Here is a 20,094-nt window from a genome sequence, read left to right on the forward strand (position 1 = left end):
GTGATTCTCTTGCCTCAGCCTCCCAAGTAGCTGGGACTACAGGTGCCCGCCACAACGCCCGGCTATTTTTTTGTCGCAGTTCGGCTGGGGCTGGGTTTGAACCCACCACCCTCGGTATATGGGGCCCGTTCCCCACTCACTGAGCCACAGGTGCCGCCCCTGTAGTAAATATTTTTTAAATAAAGATACAGTTAGCCACAAGTTTCCCTATGTGTGGCAACTTCAGGGACACTTTGTGTTTCTTTTTATAGCCAATGAAGTTAGTTTCAGTTACCCCTAAGGGACATGCTTTATCATAAGAGACGCACTACACAGGAAAGCCAGAGCCCATGTTTTCCAACAGGTTTTCTCCACTCATAGTCCTCCTAATATAGGTGTAGTTTATCAGCGGTAATATTGCCTGGCCACACGATAAGTTTTTAACTCAGTAGGTTTCTATCATCATGGTGTTGGGAGAAAGTAAGGCAAAGGCACCTTCCCTTGCAGAAAGACCTAGAACTGTTAACTCCTTTTTCCCCACAGATGATCACATTTCACAATATTTATTAGTACTTTTTCCTTTATGAGAGCAGTATGCGATATGTTCTAAATGCTTATATTGCGCTTAACATATTTTTTAAGAAACAGTGTTGAAGAAAATGATTAGATTATCTGTGTGCTCAGGCACACCTCCCCCCACAAAAGTGATCATGCAACTGAAATAGTCTTTGAAATAGTCTTTAGTAGCCCTGAATCCCAATCTTTGCCGAGTTTTAAAGACTTCTGAGCCCTAAAATGATATTATCCAATGACTTTTTCTAAATTGGTGACTTTTTTTAGTATATATGTCTTTAGTTATTGAGTTTATGTATTGTAGATTTAAGGTGTGTAATGTGCTGTTTTGATATGGCAGGAAAAACATTCTGATAAATAACATACTGTATTACTGATCTAATTTAAATTTGAATGATATGGCCCTCTCATTAGTTTAGTATGGTAATAGGATGTGTAGTATAATATAATTATCTTAAACTTTTTCCCTTAGGTAAGTGATGTTAATGATGATGTCAGGAGGGCAGCAGTAGAATCACTTGGTTTCATTCTGTTCAGGTAATAATTTCTAAGTTCTCCTTCTATTTATATTCCGTTTCTTTTTGTTGTCAGTAACCAAACAGAAACTAAATACCTGAGGAATATATCTAGGTTCAGAGTGCGGACCATTTAATTAGTACAGTATTAACAGTAGTAGTAAGATTAATATTGTTCATCTGAAAAGGAATAAAGTATGTCATGAGCTTCTGAGAACCTATTTGAGAAGTGGGAAAACAGTATAATTGTTTCTCTTCATATTTTCATAATATTCTGCTCATTCACTTTTTTAAATCAAAATAATTCTTTATATTGGTAAATCAAATGGGATGTTATCTCTTACACGGGATTGTAAAGTTGTTGAAGCCGTTTTAATAAAAGATACAGACCTTGTTTAAGTGCAAAAGGGTGAACATGTTGCAGATTGAAAAAAAATTATTTTAGATTTACAAATGTAGAGATAACTTTGGTAATATAATGTAGTTGTTTTTAAGAAGCTGCGCTCTAAACCAGCCTGCCCGGTTTGTGCTGGCTCAGCTTCTTATTAGCCAAGTAACTTTGGACAACTTAACCTCTTCGAGCCTTAGTTTTCTCATCTTAAAATGAGTATAATAATAGTACATATTTGAGAATTTTTTGATGATTAATTGATTTAATGTATATAATGCTCTAAGGACACAGTCTGTACGCCCTACCTGAGTGTGTGTTAGTACTATTAACTGTAGTGGTTGTAGTTAAGTCGGTGGTGTTGGTGGCAAATGCAGTGGTACTTCAGTAGTAGCTCTAACTCTCAGATCTCAGTATTGCCTTTAGCTGAGGTACAGGTTGGCCTCATTTTACTGAGCTTTGCTCTACTGTACTTTGCATATATTGCATTTGTTACATATGGAAGGTTTTACCTATTATTGTGATCTGTGATCAGTGGTCTTTGATGTTACTTTTATAATTGTTGGGGGGCACCACCATGTCCATATAAGATGCAAACTTAATTGATAAATATTGTATGTGTTTAGACTACTCTACCTACTGGCCAGTCCTATCTCTCTCCCTCTTCTTAGTCCTGCCTATTCCTTGAGATACAATGGTATTGAAATTAGGCCAATTAATAGCCCTACAATGGCCTCTAAATATTGAAGTAAAAGGAAGAGTCACATGCCCCTCACTTTAAGACAAAAGCCAGTAATGGTTAAGCTTAGTGAGGAGCTGGGCATGGTGGCGTGGAATTGTAGCCCCAGCTACTTGGGAGCCTGACGTGGGAGGATCACTTGCGTCTGATTTCAAGTCTATGGTGAACTGTGACTGCATCACTGCACGCTGGCCTGGGCAACAGAGCAAGACCCCATCTCTTAAGGAGAAAAAAAGCTTACTGAAGAAAGCGGGTAGAGCAAAAGCTAGGCCTCTTATGCCAAACAGCCATGTTTTGAATGCAGTTTTTAAAAGAAATTAAAGTGTTGCTCCAGTGAACATGAATAATAAGAAAGCAAAACAGCCTTGTTGCTAATAGGGAGAAAGTTTTAGTTCTGGATAAAAGATCAGACCAGGCCAAAGCCTAATTCAGAGCAAGGCCCTAACTCTCTTCAATTCTGCAAAAAGAATTCACCTCATTTCTTCCGGGATGGGGAAGCTGCAGAAGAAAAGTTTGAAGCTAACAAAGGTTACTTCATGAGGTTTAGGTGTAGGGAAAGAAGCCATCTTCATTGTATAAGGTGAAGCAGAAAGTGCTGATGTAGAAGCTGCAACAAATTATTTAGAAGATCCAGCTAAAATAATTGATGAAGGTGGCTACAGTAAATAACAGATTTTCAATGTAAATGAAACATCCTTCTCTTGGAAGAAGATGCTATCTAAGACTTTCATAACTAGAGAGAAGTCAGTGTCTGGCTTTAAAGCTTCAAAGGACAGGCTGACTCTCTTGTTAGAGGCTTATGCAGTGAGTGACTTAAACTGAGGCCAGTGCTAAATTACCATTTCATAAATCCTAGGGCCCTTAAGAATTATGCTGTATTGGGCAGCATCTCTGGCTCAGTGGGTAGGGCACTGGCCCCATACACTGAGGGTGGCGGGTTCAAACCTGGACAAACTGCAACAAAAAAATAGCCGGGCGTTGTGGTGGGCGCCTGTAGTCCCAGCTACTCGGGAGGCTGAGGCAAGAGAATCGCCTAACCCCAGAAGGGGTTGGAGGTTGTTGTGAGCTGTGACACTATGGCCCTCTACAGAGGGCAATAAAGCGAGACTCTTGTCTCTTAAAAAAAAAAAGAATTACGCTGTATCAACTCTGCCTGTGTTCTATAAATGGAACAACAAGGCCTGAATGACAGTACATATGTTTACGACATGGTTTGCTGGTTATTTGAAGCTCATTGTTGAGACCTGCTGCACAGAAAAAAGATTTCTTTCCGAATGTTACTACTTGTGGACAATGTACTAGTCACCCAAAAGTTCTGATGGAGATGTACAAAGAGGATGATGTTTTCATGCCTGCTGTCACAGCATCCATTCTATAGCTCATGAATCAAGTAATTTTCATTTGCAAGTCTAATTTAAGAAATAAATTTCATAAAGCTATGGTTGCTGTATATAGATAGTAATTCTTCTGATGGATCTGAAAGTCAAGTGAAAATATTCTGGAAAGGTTTTGCACCATTCTAGATGCCATTTAGAATATTTGTGGTAGGCCAGGCATGTGGCTCACACCTGTATCCTAGTACTCTGGGAGGCCAAGGTAGATGGATCACCTGAGTTCGAGAGTTTGAGACCAGCCTGATCAACAGCAAGACCCCATGTCTACTAAAAATAGAAAAGCTAGCCAGGTATTATAGCAGGTGCAGATAGTCCCAGCTACTCAGGAGGCTGAAGCAAGAGGATTGCTTGAGCCCAAGAGTTTGAGGTTGCTGTGAGTTATGATGCCACAGTACTCTACCCAACTCTACCCACGGCACAAAGTGAGAGAGACACTGTCTCAAAAAAAAAAAAAAAGAAAAAAAAAAGAATATTTGTGATTCACAGGAGGAGGTCAAAATATCTGTAATAACAGGCATTTGGAAGAAGTGGATTCCAGCCCTCCTGGATGACTTTGAGGGGTTCATTGCTTCCTGGAGGAAGTGACTGCAGATGTTGTGGGAATACAAGAGAACTAGAATTAGAATTGGAACATGAACATGTGACTGAATTGCTGCAATCTCGTGACAAAACTTGAATAGCCGAGGGGTTACTTCTTATCGATGAGCAAAAAAGTGACTTCTTGAGTTGGAATGTGCTCCTGTGAAGATGCTGTCAACATTGTTGAAATGAAAGCAAAGACTGTAGAATGTTCCATAAAGTTGGCAGCAGGGCTTTGGAGGATTAACTCCGATTCTGAAAGAAGTTCTATTATGAATAAAATGCCCAACAGCATTGTATGCTACAGTGAAATCTTTCATGAAATGAGGAGTTAATTGACAAAGCTGATTTCGCTATTATCTTTAAGAAGTTGCTACAACCACCACTACTTTCAGCAACCACCAGCCTGATCAGTTAGCAGCCATCAACCAAGACCCTCACCAGCCAAAGATTACGCCTTGCTGAAGGCTTTCAGGGGTCCTCAAACTATGGCCCGCAGGCCACATGCGGTGGTGTGATTGTATTTGTTCCCGTTTTGTGTTTTTACTTCAAAATAAGGTATGTGCAGTGTGCATAGGAATTTGTTAATAGTCTTTTTTTAAAACTATAGTCCAGCCCTCCAACAATCTGAGGGACAGTGAACTGGCCCCCTGTTTTAAAAGTTTGAGGACCCCTGGTAGATGATGGTTAGCTTTTTTTAATTTTTTTTGAGACAGAGTCTCCATTTGTCAACTGTGGTAGTGTGCTGTGGCATCATAGCTCACAGCAACCTCAAACTCTTGGGCTCAAGCAATACTCTTGCCTCAGCCTCCTGAGTAGCTAGGACTACAGGCTCCTGCCATGTCACCCTGCATTTTTTTAGAGACAGGGTCTTAACTTTTGCTCAGGATCTTGAACTCCACCCACCGTCCACCCGCTTCTGCCTCACAGAGTGCTAGAATTACAGGTGTGAGCTACCACACCCAGCTTTGTTAGCATTTTTAAAAATCAAAGTGTTTTTTATTTAGGTATATGCTTTTCTTAGACATATGGTATTACACATGTGATAGACTATAGTAAATGTAAATATAACATTTATATGTATTGGGAAACCAAAAAATTAGTGTGCCTTACATTTTTGTGATACTCTCTTTATGGTGGTAATTTAGAACTGAGCCCACAATATCTCTAAGGTATGCCTATACTTTATCTTAAAATATAATGAAAGAAAGTTAAAAGTGGAGACCGTTCCACGATGGTGGCCCAGACGGCAGTCAAGTTGATGGGAAATCCACTCGACCTGGTATGTGTGAACAGTCTATTCTCCTACAAGGGATGAATCTCAGACATTTTACTTTGAATACCTATAGAACCACATGACTCTATGTAGACTCAGTTCCCCACACCAGCTCACCAAAGAAGATTTTACCTTAGTGTAGCAGCCCGTATAGCCTATGGCTGGGAGTGAGAGTTATAAGAAATACCTGTATAGCTCAATAATGAAACACCTTGGTGGAAAGGGCATGGAGAGGGATTTAGCTCTAACAAGCATGAGAGCTCACGAGATGAAAGCAGTGGTGAATTGGCAGTCTCTACACCTATGGTGTTGAGCGGCGCAAGATCAGCCTTATATTAGGCTGGAGGAGAAGGCAGTCGCGAGCATGCGCGTTATATCATGGACCTGCTTACTCTGATTCTGACTCTGTCTCCTCTCCTGCCTGCAGAATGCCAGCACAGCATCTCTCTGCTGAAGATTACAAAGCTCTGCTAAAGACTAAGATCTGTCTTTCATAGAAGAATGCTTCTCTCTCTCTCTGTCTCTCTCTCTCTCTCTCTCTCTCCAGCTAAAGTAGATAGCCCTCAGGCACCTAACAGACCTGAGCAAGGTAACTTAGCTGTCCGTGTCCGGAACCTAGTTAAGCCAGACCCGAGACCTGGCTACTCCTGGGCCGTGACACCTTAGAACCAATAAATGTAAATTTTGGACCCCAAATGATTATGAGCACATCACAGAGTCTAACCAGTACAGGAAGTTTTCTGATTGGGAGTCCATACACCCCTGCACCAGCAGTGATTACTCAGACGCATGTAGCAGAAGCTGCTGGCTGGGTCCCTGGTGATGATAGCAAACAGGCTAGAGAATTTACAAATTCTGATTTTTAAGAAAGTAAATGAAGCAAAAAAGAGATAGAAATGGAAAAGGCTTGAGGCATTTTTCAACGAAAGTGTGTGAGAAACTTCAGCAAAAAGGCACAACGTCATATAATGAAGTAGCTGATGAGCTGGTGTCAGAGCTCACCAATGCAAATAACCATTTGGCAGCTAATTCATAGCAGTCTTATGATAAGAACAACATTAGGCGAAGAATTTATGATGCTTTAAATGTGCTGATGGTAATGAACATAATTTCAAAGGATAGAAAAGAAATCAAGTGGATTGGCCTACCTGTCAGCTGTGTTCAGGAATATCAAAGCCTGGAGATCAAGAAGCAGAAGTGGATAGAACGGATAAAGGAGAAGTGGGCTGAGCTGCAAGAGCTTCTCCTACACCAAATTTCTTTCCAAAACCTGATACAGAGAAATCGTCAAAAAGAACAGCAGAATCAGAGACCTCCACCTCTGAACACCAGCTGCCTTTTAAACTCATCACTGCAAACAAAAAAACAGTCATAGATTGCAGCATCTCCAGTGATAAGTTTAAATATCTCTTTAATTTCAACAACACCGTTCACATCCATGATGACACAGAAGTACTGAAGCAGATGGGAATGTCCTTGGGCCTGGAGTCAGGCAGCTGCTTTCCGGAATACCTGAAACGTGCTAAGTCCCTGGTACCCAGGGCTTTGCAAGGTTATATCACAGCCATCTCCACAGGACCTTCTTGGCTAAATCAGGGACTACTTCCGAAACCCACCCAGTTTAAAATTTCAGGTGGACCACTGGTGCCACCCTACCCCAATCAAGTGTAAACCAAGGGGTTTGCTTGGATACTGAAGTAGCCTTAGCATCTGGGCAAGTTCCTGGCCCCACACAGTCACCAGTCCAGGAGTGCCGCCTCTCACTGCTCTGAGTCCCGAGGTGAGACCCCCTTTCAACAACAAAGATGAGGAAAATGATGATGAGTATTCCTCTTCCCCACAGCAAAGAGGGGAAAGAGCCAAAAAAAAGTTTATTGTAATAAATGTTAAATAAATGCTTAAATTAAAAAAAAAAAAAAAGGAAAAAGTGACCCTTAAATGATGCAGGAGTTGGAGTGCTGATCCCCCACATAGTCAGAAATTTGCATGTAACTTTTGACTTCCTGAAAACTTATCTACTAATGGTCAACTATTGACCAGAAGCTTTACTGGTAACATAAATAATCAGTTAACACCTATTTTGTATGTTTTGTGTATTGTATATGGTATTCTTCCAATAAAGGAAGCTGGAGGAAAGAAAATGTTAAAATTAATTAAGTCATAAGGAAGAGAAAATATCTTTACTATTCATTAAGTGGAAGTGGATAATTATAAAGGTCTTAATCCTCATATTCATATTGAGTAGGCTGAAGAAGAGGATGAAAAGGAGACATTGGTTTTGCTGTCTCAAGAGCAGCAGAGGCAGAAAAGATGGAGAAGGTAGAAGGGTAGGCAGGAGAGGCAAAGCACACTTAGTGTAACTTTCTAACAAAAACAATCTGCTTGTAAGTGGACCCACACTGTGTTGGGCACTGCTTATTACAGCTTGCTTGTGATGAAATTATGTAGTAAGTTCCCAAGGTATGTCTTAGGTGAGTCAAGTGTCTCATGTCCTTTTAATCTCTAGGACGAGATTTTCCACCCAGCATTCCTTAGGAGTGAAAATCTGTTATAAAAATTATAAGATAATCCAACATTGGCTCACGTCTGTAATCCTAGCACCCTGGGATGCAAGGCGGGTGGATTGTTTGAGCTCACAAGTTCAAGACCAGCCTGAGCAAGAATGAGACCCCTTCTCTACTAAAAAAAAGAAAAACTGAGGCAAGAGGATTGATTGCCTCAGCCCAAGAGTTTGAGGTTGGTATGAGCTATGACACCACGCTCCTCTACCAAGGGCAGCAGAGAGACTCTGTCTCAAAAAAATCGGTAACAGAAAGATAGTTGAAAAATCCCAGAAAACTTAGAGATTAAACACACTTCTAAATATATGGGTTGAAGAATAAGTCTCAAGAGAAATTAAAAATATATATTAAAAAATAAGATAGGTGGCTTATGCCTGTAATCCTAGCATTCTGGGAAGCCGAGGCATGTGGATTGCCTGAGCTCACAGGTTCGAGACCAGCCTGAGCCAGAGTGAGACCTCATCTCTACAAAACAGCCGGGCGTTGTGGTGGGTGCCTGCAGTCCCAGCTACTTGAGAGGCTGAGGCAAGAGAATCTCTTAAGCCGAAGAGTTTGAGGATGCTGTGAGCTATGATGCTACCGCACTTTACTGAGGGCAGTAAGACAAGACTCTGTCTCAAAAAAAAGAAAAGATAATCCAACATATATTTCTTGAACATTGATTGTGAACTAGTTATGGCATCTTCATCATAATATTCCAAATAGGAAGTCATCTATTTACTGCAGGCTATAAAATATTTTCTTCCTGTTGTGGAGAAAAATGTCGAATAAAATAGAGCCAGACCCATGTAGTATGCTAACAGTTTTCTCCTTACACACGTTTTCTTGAACAAGGTTGTTCAACCAGATGCTAATCTCTTTCATTATCCACTATCCCTCATTTCTCTAATTTATTCACAAAGACACTAGAGAACATTCCCTACATCCCAATAACATAGTATTTACCCAAATCTACTAGTCTGGCATCTCTGAAACAGGGTTATATGATTACTTGAGTATGATTGTTTCTTACATGACAGTTTTCATAGAAGTGTCAGATATTGATTAAGATCTTTGCTAAAATCTGAAAAACCTGTGTATATTAAGCTATTCTGTATTTTTTTCCAAAAAATCTGTAATAGACTTCACACTTAATTTCTTGAACCCTTTCCCTTTTTTTCACTTTTGAACATCCAAATACTCTTTGACTTACAGTCTTTTTGTACCTTTGCCATTTTGTTTTTCTTCTAAAATTTGCTTCATAATTATATCCATAAATTTGTTCTGTTTTAGGGAGGTAATTCATTTAGCTTCAAGGCTTGACCTCATTTCAGGTAGCCAGTCTTGTCATCCATTTTGCATTTTAATCAGTCTTTATCTTTATGGATATAAAAAATATTCTGCTTGGGAGAAAAGATGGACGCAAAATAGAAATTGATTCCTTTCTGTTATCTTCGGCATATTATCCAACCAAACTGTGACCCGAACCTTTCCTTATTCTTGCTCTACAGTTTAGACAAAATTTAAAATGGAAAAATGGTGATTTAACGCTGCCATCCATAGTTTGTTCTTTTTTTAAATTCTAATTAGGAACTGGATAACTTTAATATGGAAAATAATATTCCTCAGGTATATCCTTGGTAACTCTTGGGTTATATAAAGAAACCTCATATTTATCTCTTATGTTTTGTTTCTTCATTGTCACCTGTTAATTCTTCCTGTTGTCAGCGGCTTTATATTCATATCACTATATATCAGTGGTCTTGTGTAATTATTATACTACATTGGAAGTTGATGGGTTTTATGAAACTATTTTTCTTCCATTTTTAACCTGACAATCCTTTGCTTTCTAATTAACAAAATTCATTTCTGCCCTTACAGTTGCTATAGCTCACATGTGTGTTAAATTCTCAAATTCAGCAGCAGATGTCTCCCATGAGCTGTTTTTAGGTTTTGCTAAGCTCCTGCTACCTAAGATAGTCAGAAACCACCAATGAGTTTCTGTGCTTGCTACTCCTCAGGGACCATTCTGAGTTAAATAATGTCATTCTTTAAGAAGTAGGAACCAGAAAAGACTTTAGAGATGATTGTATCTAAAGCTTATTTTATAAATAAAAATTAAATACAATTGACTTTTTTTTTTGGCTGGAGCTGGGTTTGAACTCACCACCTCTGGTATATGGGCCTGACACAGCCACAGGTGCTGCCCAGTGCAATTGACTTTATTTAAAGACCTGAATTTTTTTTTTTTTTTTTTGAGACAGACTCTCACTATGTTGCCCTTGGTAGAATGCTATGGCATCACAGTTCACAGCAACGTCAAACTCTTGGGCTTAAGCGATTCTCTTGCCTCAGCCTCCCAAGTAGCTGGGACTACAGACAACCACCACTTTGCCCAACTATTTTTTTGTTGCAGTTGTCGTCGTTTGACTGGCCTGAGCCAGGTTCCAACCTGCCAGCCTGGGTGTATGTGGCTAGCGCCCTACCCACTGAGCCATGGGCACCTCCAAGGACCTGGATTTTTAAAGGTGGAAGCAACTTAGAAATCAACAATATTCTCATTTTTTTTTAAGATAAGGAAGTTGAATTCCAAAGTGGTTAACAACATTTCCTATTATCATAAAGCTAAGTGATGGAACTGAGATTCTGAATAGGTTTTATGATAGACTAGTGCTTTCCCCACCATGCCTTTCAGTCAGTGGCTCTGATAAAGAACATTTTCATTTTCAAATTTTCTTGTTAACTTTAATATTTAGAAAGTATCTGTCCTTCTCCTAAGACTATTACCCGTACATGTTTTGTGATATAACATTTATTTTCTTAGTGTCTATTCCATTTTATCATTTTTCCCCCCCTTAGATTTCACTTTTAAAATGCTTTTGCAGGCTCAGCGCCTGTGGCTCAAATGGCTAAGGCACCAGCCACATACACCTGAGCTGGCGGGTTCGAATCCAGCCCTGGCCTGCCAAACAACAATGACAGCTGCAACCAAAAAATAGCCAGGTGTTGTGGTAGGTGCCTGTAGTCCCAGGTACTTGGGAGGTGGAGGCAGGAACATCACTTGAGCCCAGGAGTTTGAGGTTGCTGTGAGCTGTGATGTCACGGCACTCAACCAAGGACTACAACTTGAGGCTCTGTCTCTAAAAAGAAAATAAATAAATAAAATAAAATGCTTTTGCAGACATTTGTCTTTCTTGCACCATGTTTTAAGGATTTTTTTCTTAACTTTTTAAACTTTTTTTAGGTATACTTATTAAACATGAATAATGAAAACATGCTAATAAACACCTATTTGTACTTTATCAATTAAGATAAAATTGTCTTTGTATAAAATTTTCAAATATATTATCTCCTTTATTCATAGACTAGTCCAGGGAGTTGTAGTGTTTTCATTATGTCTTTCCCCTGGTATTTTGGATTATTATTTGTCCATAATGCAATGATAAAAGTAAAAAATAGAAAACTATTTTTGTTTTGAATGAACATAGTGTAGTAATTTTTTATATAAATGTTCTCTGGTGGAACATCTAATAAATGATTTCTGGGCTCTTTCTTACTGACTGTGTACAATACTGTTCTTGGCATTGACTGAAACTCTTTTGGACATTAATAGAACCTGAATTATTTTGACTTGTCACTAGAAAGGAAAATGAAGAAAGAAAGCAAAAGAAGTTTGTTCTTTATATTGCTACAGTGAATAAATTGATATTCTGATAAGGGCATTTCTTAAAAATTAGGCAATCTTGGAGGTCCCTAATCATTATGACTTAGGGTGTTACAATGTAAAATTAAATATTTCTCAGTGCATGCTTTTATGAGCTTTCAGATATGGCTTGATCTTGCAAAGTGAGCAAGAGATTATTGGTGCAGGTATCAGGAGTTCTCAAACTTTTTAAACAGGGGGCCAGTTCACTGTCCCTGAGACCGTTGGAGGGCCAGACTATAGTTTAAAAAAAAAACTATGAACAAATTCCTATGCACACTGCACATATCTTATTTTGAAGTAAAAATACAAAAGGGGAACAAATACAATCACACTACTGCATGTGGCCCGCAGGCCGTAGTTTGAGGACCCCTGGTAGATCATACAAAATTGATTCCTTGAATATAAAAATGTCACATCATTATAGATCTTTATAGTAACCCTCTCAGTCAACCAGTTACCACCAGATGCATGATTCATCTTTATAGTATCTTTATTCACAGTTTTATATTAGTTTGATACATATTCTCTGTATGCTGTTCTCTATTTCTTCCTCAGTATCTTTGTGTTTATGCTCTAAATACTATAACTTTTCCTTATTTTTTGTTATTTTCATGATTTTTATATATTTGTTTTCCTTTCTCTGTTGATAATATGAAATAAAATCAAAGTTTTTTTCATAATTAATCTAAACAGCTATAATCTGCTCCTTTACTTTGAATAGTTAAATTATTAACTGGGGACTCTAATAATTTATCTTCTGAGATTTGCCTCTAAATTATAGACAAAATATTTATGAAATGGAAATTATCAGTTATGCATCAAAGTGGTAAAAACTTGGGGCTATGATGTACTTTTTCAGAAATGATATTGGAAATAAAAAATAATTGATCTTGGAGTTGTACTTCATTTTCTAGAATATTGTGAAAATGTTAGAATGATCTCTCATTAGCTATGGAAAGATCTCTCGGTTAATTGTAACCAAGGAATTTTTTTTTTTTTTTTGAGGATTTAAAGCTAAATAGTGTACAGGTTAGTTTTGTACATAGGTGTGCATATGTTTAAGCACACAAATTCGGAGGTAGTACAGAGCAAGTGGAAGATAGTTCTTCTTATCTAGACTGTTCATGGATAGAACTTTGGCAGTTTGATTGCCAGCTCTAGTATTTAAATTTCTTGAAACAATCATGAATGGCTTCAGTTGAATAAAGTATAGAATTTGGAATACTGTTGTAGTAATATCTGAAAACGTAATCTCACATATGCTGGCAGAAATATAGATCTTACTTAACATATGCCAGACCCTTCATATTAGATACTGGAACCAAAATAGAGAATGATTTTTTGGGGAGGCATGTAAATGATTTTTCCTGTTATCTGAGTTACACACTTTTAGTACTACTGAAAAATCTTAGACTAGTGGGAAAAAATGCCTAAAGCTTTGATGATTTAGGAATTTGTAAGATATATTCCTTCATCCAGGAAGAGCCAGTAAGAAAAAGTAACAGATCAAGATCTATGACTTAGAACCAACTTCTAGGAAAGGATTCTGCCATTGGGAGAATATATGCCTGATTCACTTATACTGAGATTCTCCATAGGTAACCCATTTTTTGAGGTAATCATCCTAAACTGACTTGCCTAGAAGAAGATAGCATAGGTTGAGGCATAAGTATGGTTTAACCTGAAAAGAAAAAACAAAGGTATCTTGACTGCAGACCCCTCCCTTAGCCTAAATTGTTTACCACTTATAGGAGTAGCATTTAAAAAAATTGTAAGTAGAATTGGTTGACATTTACTGAGTTCCAACTATGTACCTCATCCACATAAGAACTATATAAAATGTAGATGGAAATATAGGGCTCAAAGAAATTATTTATTTCTCCTAAACTCAATTAATTATCTAGTAAGTGGCAGAGGTTGGATTCATTCCCAAATCTAACACTGAAATAATGAAAGGAATGAAAAATTTTATGCCTGAAGTTGCACTGAGTTGTTGGACTAGCACAGGCAGCTGTGATCTCAGTTTATGAGATCATTTAAAATTTAGATCCCCAGATTGAGGTCCCATTTTTCCAGCTTGTGCATGTTCATTAACATCTTTAAGGAACATGATAGGTTCAGGTACCCAAGAGTAATTTTTTTTTTCTTCCTTCTTCAGTAGACCCATGTCTCCTGAATAGACTTCTGCTATCAGCCATTTAACAAACCAGCCTGGTTCTAAGATCCTATTATTTCATGTGACATCCAACTGCTATCCTCCCTATCCCATCAAGACAGTTTCCTGGCCAAAGGAAAATTATGACTAAGTTTAAATTAGACTGTAAATGGCAATCTCAAGATGTGACCATTATTTTGTGTACTTATTTTTAGCTCTTTGTCCCTGTCGCTTTTGTTCTATATCATGCCTTAATGCTGCTAAGGCCTTGAAGACAAGACTTTTTTGTTTGTTTGTTTGTTTTTATTGTTAGCACAACTTAGGAACATATAATTAGGAACTTCTTTTTTTTTTTTTATTTTGAGACAGCACCTCAAGCTGTTGCCCTGAGTAGAGTGCTGTGGCATCACAGCCCCCAACAACTTCCAACTCCTGGGCTTAGGTGATTCTCTTGCCTCAGCCTCCCAAGTAGCTAGGAGTACAGGTGCCCGCCACAACACCTGGCTATTTTTTGGTTGTAGTTGTCATTGTTGTTTGGCAGGCCCAGGCTGGATTCGAATTTGTTAGCTCTGGTGTATGTGGCTGGCACCTTACCCACTTGAGCTACAAGCGCTGAGCCATATAATTAGAAACTTAATAAATTTTATGACAACATTGAACTTTTTTAAACCTAAAATTTATTGTTTTATTTGATTTCATTTCATTTGAATACCTGACATTTAACTGATTTACTAGGTTGTTCTTATTTATATAAAATAATTTCCTTCATGGAGTAATTTTGTCCAAATAAGGAAAATTGGATAATCTTAATACTTAACTCTTAAGTTAAAGAGATGATTCGATATATGACATAAAGTTGTTCTTTATAGGATTCTTAGTACATTTGCATCACATTCATCGTCTCACTCATCATTGTGTGTTAGATGAAAACTGTGCCAGTTTTGCTATACATAACTGACTTGCTCTTCAGTCTTATCACCTTCATTTTCGGTGAGGAGGAGTGTATCTAGTAGAATAATTGATGAAGACTGAATGGTTGAACTACGGTGCCTCATTGGACTCTGGTACATAGCAGTATTAATCCCATTTCGAATTCCATGTTTCTTGAAAAACTTAGAGTTTTCTGCCATTGGATTCCGGAAGTAGATCTTAGTGGAACATTTTCTAAGAGTTTTTACTGACTTTGTAGTCTGGTAATTGCAGGTGATGTATCTGCCAAATGCATCCCGAAATGTCTTGTTGAAGAGGGTGTAAACCAAAGGATTCACCCCTGAGGAAACATAGCCTATCCACACAAATATCTCCAGGAGCATTTGGAGAGTAGTTTGGTTGCAGGAATCACATAAAACTAAAGTTATATTTGTAATAAAAAAGGGACACCACATAACCAAAAAAAGGAAAAACACAATCCCTAGGACCTTTGAGGCTCTCTGTTCATTGGAAATGGTCTGTACTGACTTCTTTCCAACTGAGGACATTCTTCGCATAAATGTTTCATCACTTGAGTTGGGAAGAGTTTTGTCCTTGCGAGAACCATCCAGCATTGCCACCTTTTCGGGTGAGGAACAAGGTGTTTCATCCCTCTGAAAAACTGTGGATACAGTCAGCCATGTTAGACGTTGAGGTGGCTTGTTTTTGACCAAGTAAGCTTTTTTTTGTAAAGCATGTATAGTAAGAAAGTAGGTGACAATCATGATTGCAAGAGGTGTAAAGAAGGCAGCCAGGGAGCCAAAGAGCATGAAATTGCCAAATCGTTCCTTTGTCAGGACACAAGTGATGTTGTTTGGGTTATCCACATTAGTCTCTATCCCTTTAATAGGAATTGGAATGGCAATGCCTAAGGAAGAGGAAAACGAGATATATTGAGTTATTTTTAGGAGCTATAACTCTTAATTTGTGCTGCACTTCATGCTAAGATACTGTTAAAGCAGCTGTCTTTGAGCATTAAGGATGGGTATGGGGCATAAAACAGTTTAGGAGAAATGGGAATTTTTATAAATCATTTCTGTTGTGTTTTTTTTTCTTTGAGACAGACTCTCAAGCTGTCACCATGGGTAGAGTGCTGTGGTGTCATAGCTCACAGCAACCTCAAACTCTTAGGATCAAGTGATCCTCTTGCCTATTTTTTTTTTTAGTGGAAACAGGGTTTGCTCAGGCTAGTCTCGAACTCAGTGAGTTCAAACTATCCATGCACCTTGGCCTCCCAGAGTGCTAGCATTACAGGCATGAGCCACCTCGCCCAGCCATATAAATCATTTCTTTTTTTTTTTTTTTTGAGCCAGAGTTTCACTATGTCGCCCTTGGTAGAGTGCCCTGGCGTCACAGCTCACAGCAACCTCAAACTCTTGGGCTTAAGTGATTTTCTTGTCTCAGCCTCCCAAGTAGCTGGGACTACAGGTGCCCGCCACAAAACCTAGCTATCTTTTATTGCAGTTATCATTGTTTAGCTAGCTGAGGCTGGCTTCGAGCCTGCCAGCCTCGGTGTATATGTATGATGCCCGTAACCACTGTGCTACAGGCGCCGAGCCCATATAAATCATTTCTGAATATCAGTTTAACATGTTTTCTTTGCGTCTCTCTTAAAACTTCGTATTAAACATCTTCAGAACACCATGTTGCCAGCTACTTGGGAGGCCAAGGCAGGAGAATCGCTTGAGCCCAGGAGTTGGAGGTTGCTATGAGCTGTGATGCCACGGCACTCTACCCAGGGGTACACCTTGAGGCACTGTCTCAAAAAATAAAAAAATAAAAAATAGGGTGGCGCCTGTGGCTTAGTAGGTAAGGCGCCGGCCCCATATACCGAGGGTGGCGGGTTCAAACCTGGCCCCAGCCAAACTGCAACCAAAAAATAGCCGGGCGTTGTGGCAGGCGCCTATAGTCCCAGCTACTCGGGAGGCTGAAGCAAAAGAATCGCTTAAGCCCAGGAGTTGGAGGTTGCTGTGAGCTGTGTGAGGCCACGGCACTCTACCGAGGGCCATAAGTGAGACTCTGTCTCTACAAAAAATAAATAAATAAATAAATAAATAAAAATAAAAATAAATAAACATCTTCAGAACACCAGCAGATACTTAACTGCCTTTAGTTTGTACACATATGCATTAAAATGTTGGCTTCTTAGATGAATTGATGTTTTGATAGAGGCCTACAAAATGTTTGGACTGTTGGTTTTGTTTTGGTTTTTTGCTTTTTTTATTCTCCTGTTTATTTTCTTAGATGTAGATTTTAGATGCATTTCAGTTTTTGTTAACTTTAATGTAATTCCAGGATTTTACATGCTACCTAGACCTAAATGATCTATAGACAAATATGAAAATGATTTTGCATAAAAAAGTGAAAAGATAATCTTAGTAAACACTGTGAAGATGATTCTTTTCTGAGGCCATGTACTTTGCTACTAATTCCTACTTTTTACTAATAGTGTGGTTTGGACCACATCAATAGGCTCCTTGGATATTTCACGCTGAGTTTCATGGACTACCAGACCTACTGTTCTCCTAGCCAAATGGAACTAAAGGCTATATATACCGCCCATGCTCTGATAGTCCCCACATACCTATTGAAATTAACCACACCACGGTTATCTTGATGAACGCTGTAGCCCTTGAGTTATATTGATTGGCCAGGATTGGCTTTTTGATGGCTATATAACGATCCACTGAAATGGCACAGAGATGCATGATGGATGCAGTCGAAAAGAGAACGTCCAGAAATAACCAGGCAGGACATAGAACAAGTGGGAGGGGCCACATGGCCTCTGAAAGAAAGAAAAATACACAAAAACATTTTCTCTTGCAAAATGGCAACATTTAGATTGTGGTTTCTTTTTAAAGTAACTTTTTTTCTTATTCATTATTCATCTGAAATTTTATGACTTCTGTAAGATAATGTTTAACTTCAGATAATGGAGCCAATATTATTAATATTAAATACAGTATTTCTACAGATGGTACCTTAGGAGTACTTTTTTTTTTTTTTTTGAGACAGAGCCTCAAGCTGTCACCCTGGGTAGAGTGTTGTGGCATCACAACTCACAGCAACCTCCAACTCCTGGGCTCAGGCGATTGTCCTGCCTCCACTTCCCAAGTAGCTGGGACTACAGGCGCCTGCCACAAAGCCCAGCTATTTTTTGGTTGCTGCCATCATTGTTCTTTTGGCGGCCTGGGCTGGATTCGAACCCACCAGCTCAGGTGTATGTGGCGGGCACTTTAGCCACTTGAGCCACAGGCGCCGAGCCTTGAGTACATTTTTTATTCTGAATAATAATTACAATCCTTTTTCTAAGTTAGCAGCAGTTTACCATTATTTTGACCTTTGCTCTTTTGTTGATTCCTTTGTGATTTTTTAAAAATATATTTAATATTGTGACTGGAACTTAATCTTGCTAGTTAAATAAAATGTATTTTTAAGTTGCTTTTGTATAAAATGAAAACATTTTTAGCATAAAGAGGAAGCAATATGAGCATCCATTAGCAGTATGATCCTTATAGCAAACTCATTTAGTGAAATAATTAAGTGGAATATAAATACATATATATACACACATATATATTATTTTGGGGGGGCAGAAATAGTTCTTGAGTAAAGATTGCAAAAGGCTTCAGATTATCCTGAGAAAAGTGGATTGTTATCCTTCCATATTTCATCATTCACTACAAACACTGAAGGTGTTTCTTTTTTTTTTTTTTTTTTTTTTTTTTTTTTTGGCCAGGGCTGGGTTTGAACCTGCCACCTCTGGTATATGGGGCCAGCACCCTACTCCCTGAGCCACAGGCACCGCCCCACTGAAGGTGTTTTAAGACAGACTTTCGGTTTAAATAGTACTTTATTTAATGAATTCTTATAAAACGCTTATTATGTATCTCATAATTTTAAGCACTTAAATACTAACTTTTTAAAAAGTTTCAGGTTTGGATGTGATATTGAATATTTTGTCTACTTAAGTTTTCCAGTAAATTTACTTACACTAGTATTCATACATCTGTTGATTTAATATATTATGCATTATATATACACCCAGTATATAACATATTCACAATTCCAAAACAACTAAAATTTATTTTAGGTTTCCCCCTATAATATTTCAGTTAGAGTCCCCTTTACAAAAAAAAAATAAACATACACACATATACATATATTTTAGAACTATATACATATAATCTATATAGAGAGAGAGATTTTAGAACTTGTTATGAAAGCAGATTATTCCTACAAGAAGCACATGTCATGCAAATGAGATTATCTGAGTCCCTTTTACTATTTGATTGTTTTATGTGCATTAAGAAAATATAGACTACTTTTCTTCTCCTACTTATTACAAGTACATCCAACTTTGACAGGTATAAAGCAATTGGCATTATTGAAGGAAGAGCAAGATAACCAGGTCAGGATTGCAGGGAAGCAAGAGACCCTTTAATTGTGAACTCTTTAAATTCAAGGATCCTGGGGAGGAAAAGAGGTTAAACTCACAGAACAAAAAATAACCATAATTTAGGAGGGTTTTAAATAGCCTTGATATGTTATTTTTAAGCATTAAGTAGGATTTCAGTGAAAAATGTTTGAACACATCACGAAAAAGGTAGTAAGGCTAACAAATGCAGTTTTTGGTGCTTTCTGTTTCCAGAGTTGATATGTGGCTTTTTTAATAGGAGTATTAAAATATTCTTCAGAACAAAATAACAAAATCAGCATATGTTTTTATTCAAAAAAGAATAAATGCTTACTTGGTTCCATGTTCAGCAGCTTCATAAAAGGGAAACATGTCATTCATACTTTTAAGTAAATTACTATGAATAAACTTTGCCTACTTGTTTAATTGAGGGCAGGAAGGTATGGAATTATTAGATTATAGATTTATTGAGCTTGAAGGGATCTTAGAGATATTGCTGATTTTGCAGATGAGTAAATTCAGTTACAATTAAGTTTTTGAACATGGGGTGGCGAGGGAAGGCATTTATTAATCAAAATTTAAATGTAAATTGAAAATGTTCCTTAGAACCTTACTACTGCTACTAAATGTGCTTTTGAGATCAGAGAGTGAGGACTGGGATCATCTGGGAACTTATTAGAAATGTGGGCTCTTGGCCTAGCATCGTGGCTCACACCTGTAAATGGGAGCCCGAGGCAGGTTGTTCATCTGAGCTTAGGAGTTGGAGACCAGCCTGAGCCAGAGTGAGACCCATCTCTACTAAAAATAGAAAAACCAGCTGGGTGTTGTGGCAGCCACCTGTAGTCCCAGCTACTAGGAAGACTG

The 20,094-nt window shown here is 38.2% G+C and overlaps 2 protein-coding genes and 1 pseudogene across 3 annotated transcripts in view; 2 read left to right on the plus strand and 1 right to left on the minus strand.

Moving 5' to 3' along the window:
• The window catches only part of PSMD1 (proteasome 26S subunit, non-ATPase 1), a 119,282-nt gene that overhangs the window by 36,681 nt on the left and 62,507 nt on the right, over positions 1 to 20,094 (plus strand). The window contains exon 16 of the mRNA XM_053596302.1: positions 1,025 to 1,089. Within this exon, the coding sequence (XP_053452277.1) occupies positions 1,025 to 1,089 (65 nt within the window). The remainder of the gene's footprint in view (positions 1 to 1,024; positions 1,090 to 20,094) is intronic.
• The window catches only part of HTR2B (5-hydroxytryptamine receptor 2B), a 50,630-nt gene that overhangs the window by 21,307 nt on the left and 9,229 nt on the right, over positions 1 to 20,094 (minus strand). The window contains exons 2-3 of one of the 2 annotated variants that reach the window (XM_053596303.1): positions 17,398 to 17,598; positions 14,511 to 15,681 (exon numbers count right to left, since the gene is read on the minus strand). In XM_053596303.1, the coding sequence (XP_053452278.1) occupies positions 14,789 to 15,681; positions 17,398 to 17,598 (1,094 nt within the window). In that variant the 3' untranslated portion in view covers positions 14,511 to 14,788. Of the gene's footprint in view, positions 1 to 14,510; positions 15,682 to 17,397; positions 17,599 to 20,094 lie in introns of those variants that run through there. The other variant, XM_053596304.1, reaches the window with a different exon arrangement.
• Positions 5,238 to 9,306, plus strand: LOC128590419 (transcription factor Dp-2-like; annotated as a pseudogene).

The sequence above is a fragment of the Nycticebus coucang genome, chromosome 7 (assembly GCF_027406575.1).
Source record: "Nycticebus coucang isolate mNycCou1 chromosome 7, mNycCou1.pri, whole genome shotgun sequence".
Lineage (NCBI taxonomy): Eukaryota > Metazoa > Chordata > Mammalia > Primates > Lorisidae > Nycticebus > Nycticebus coucang.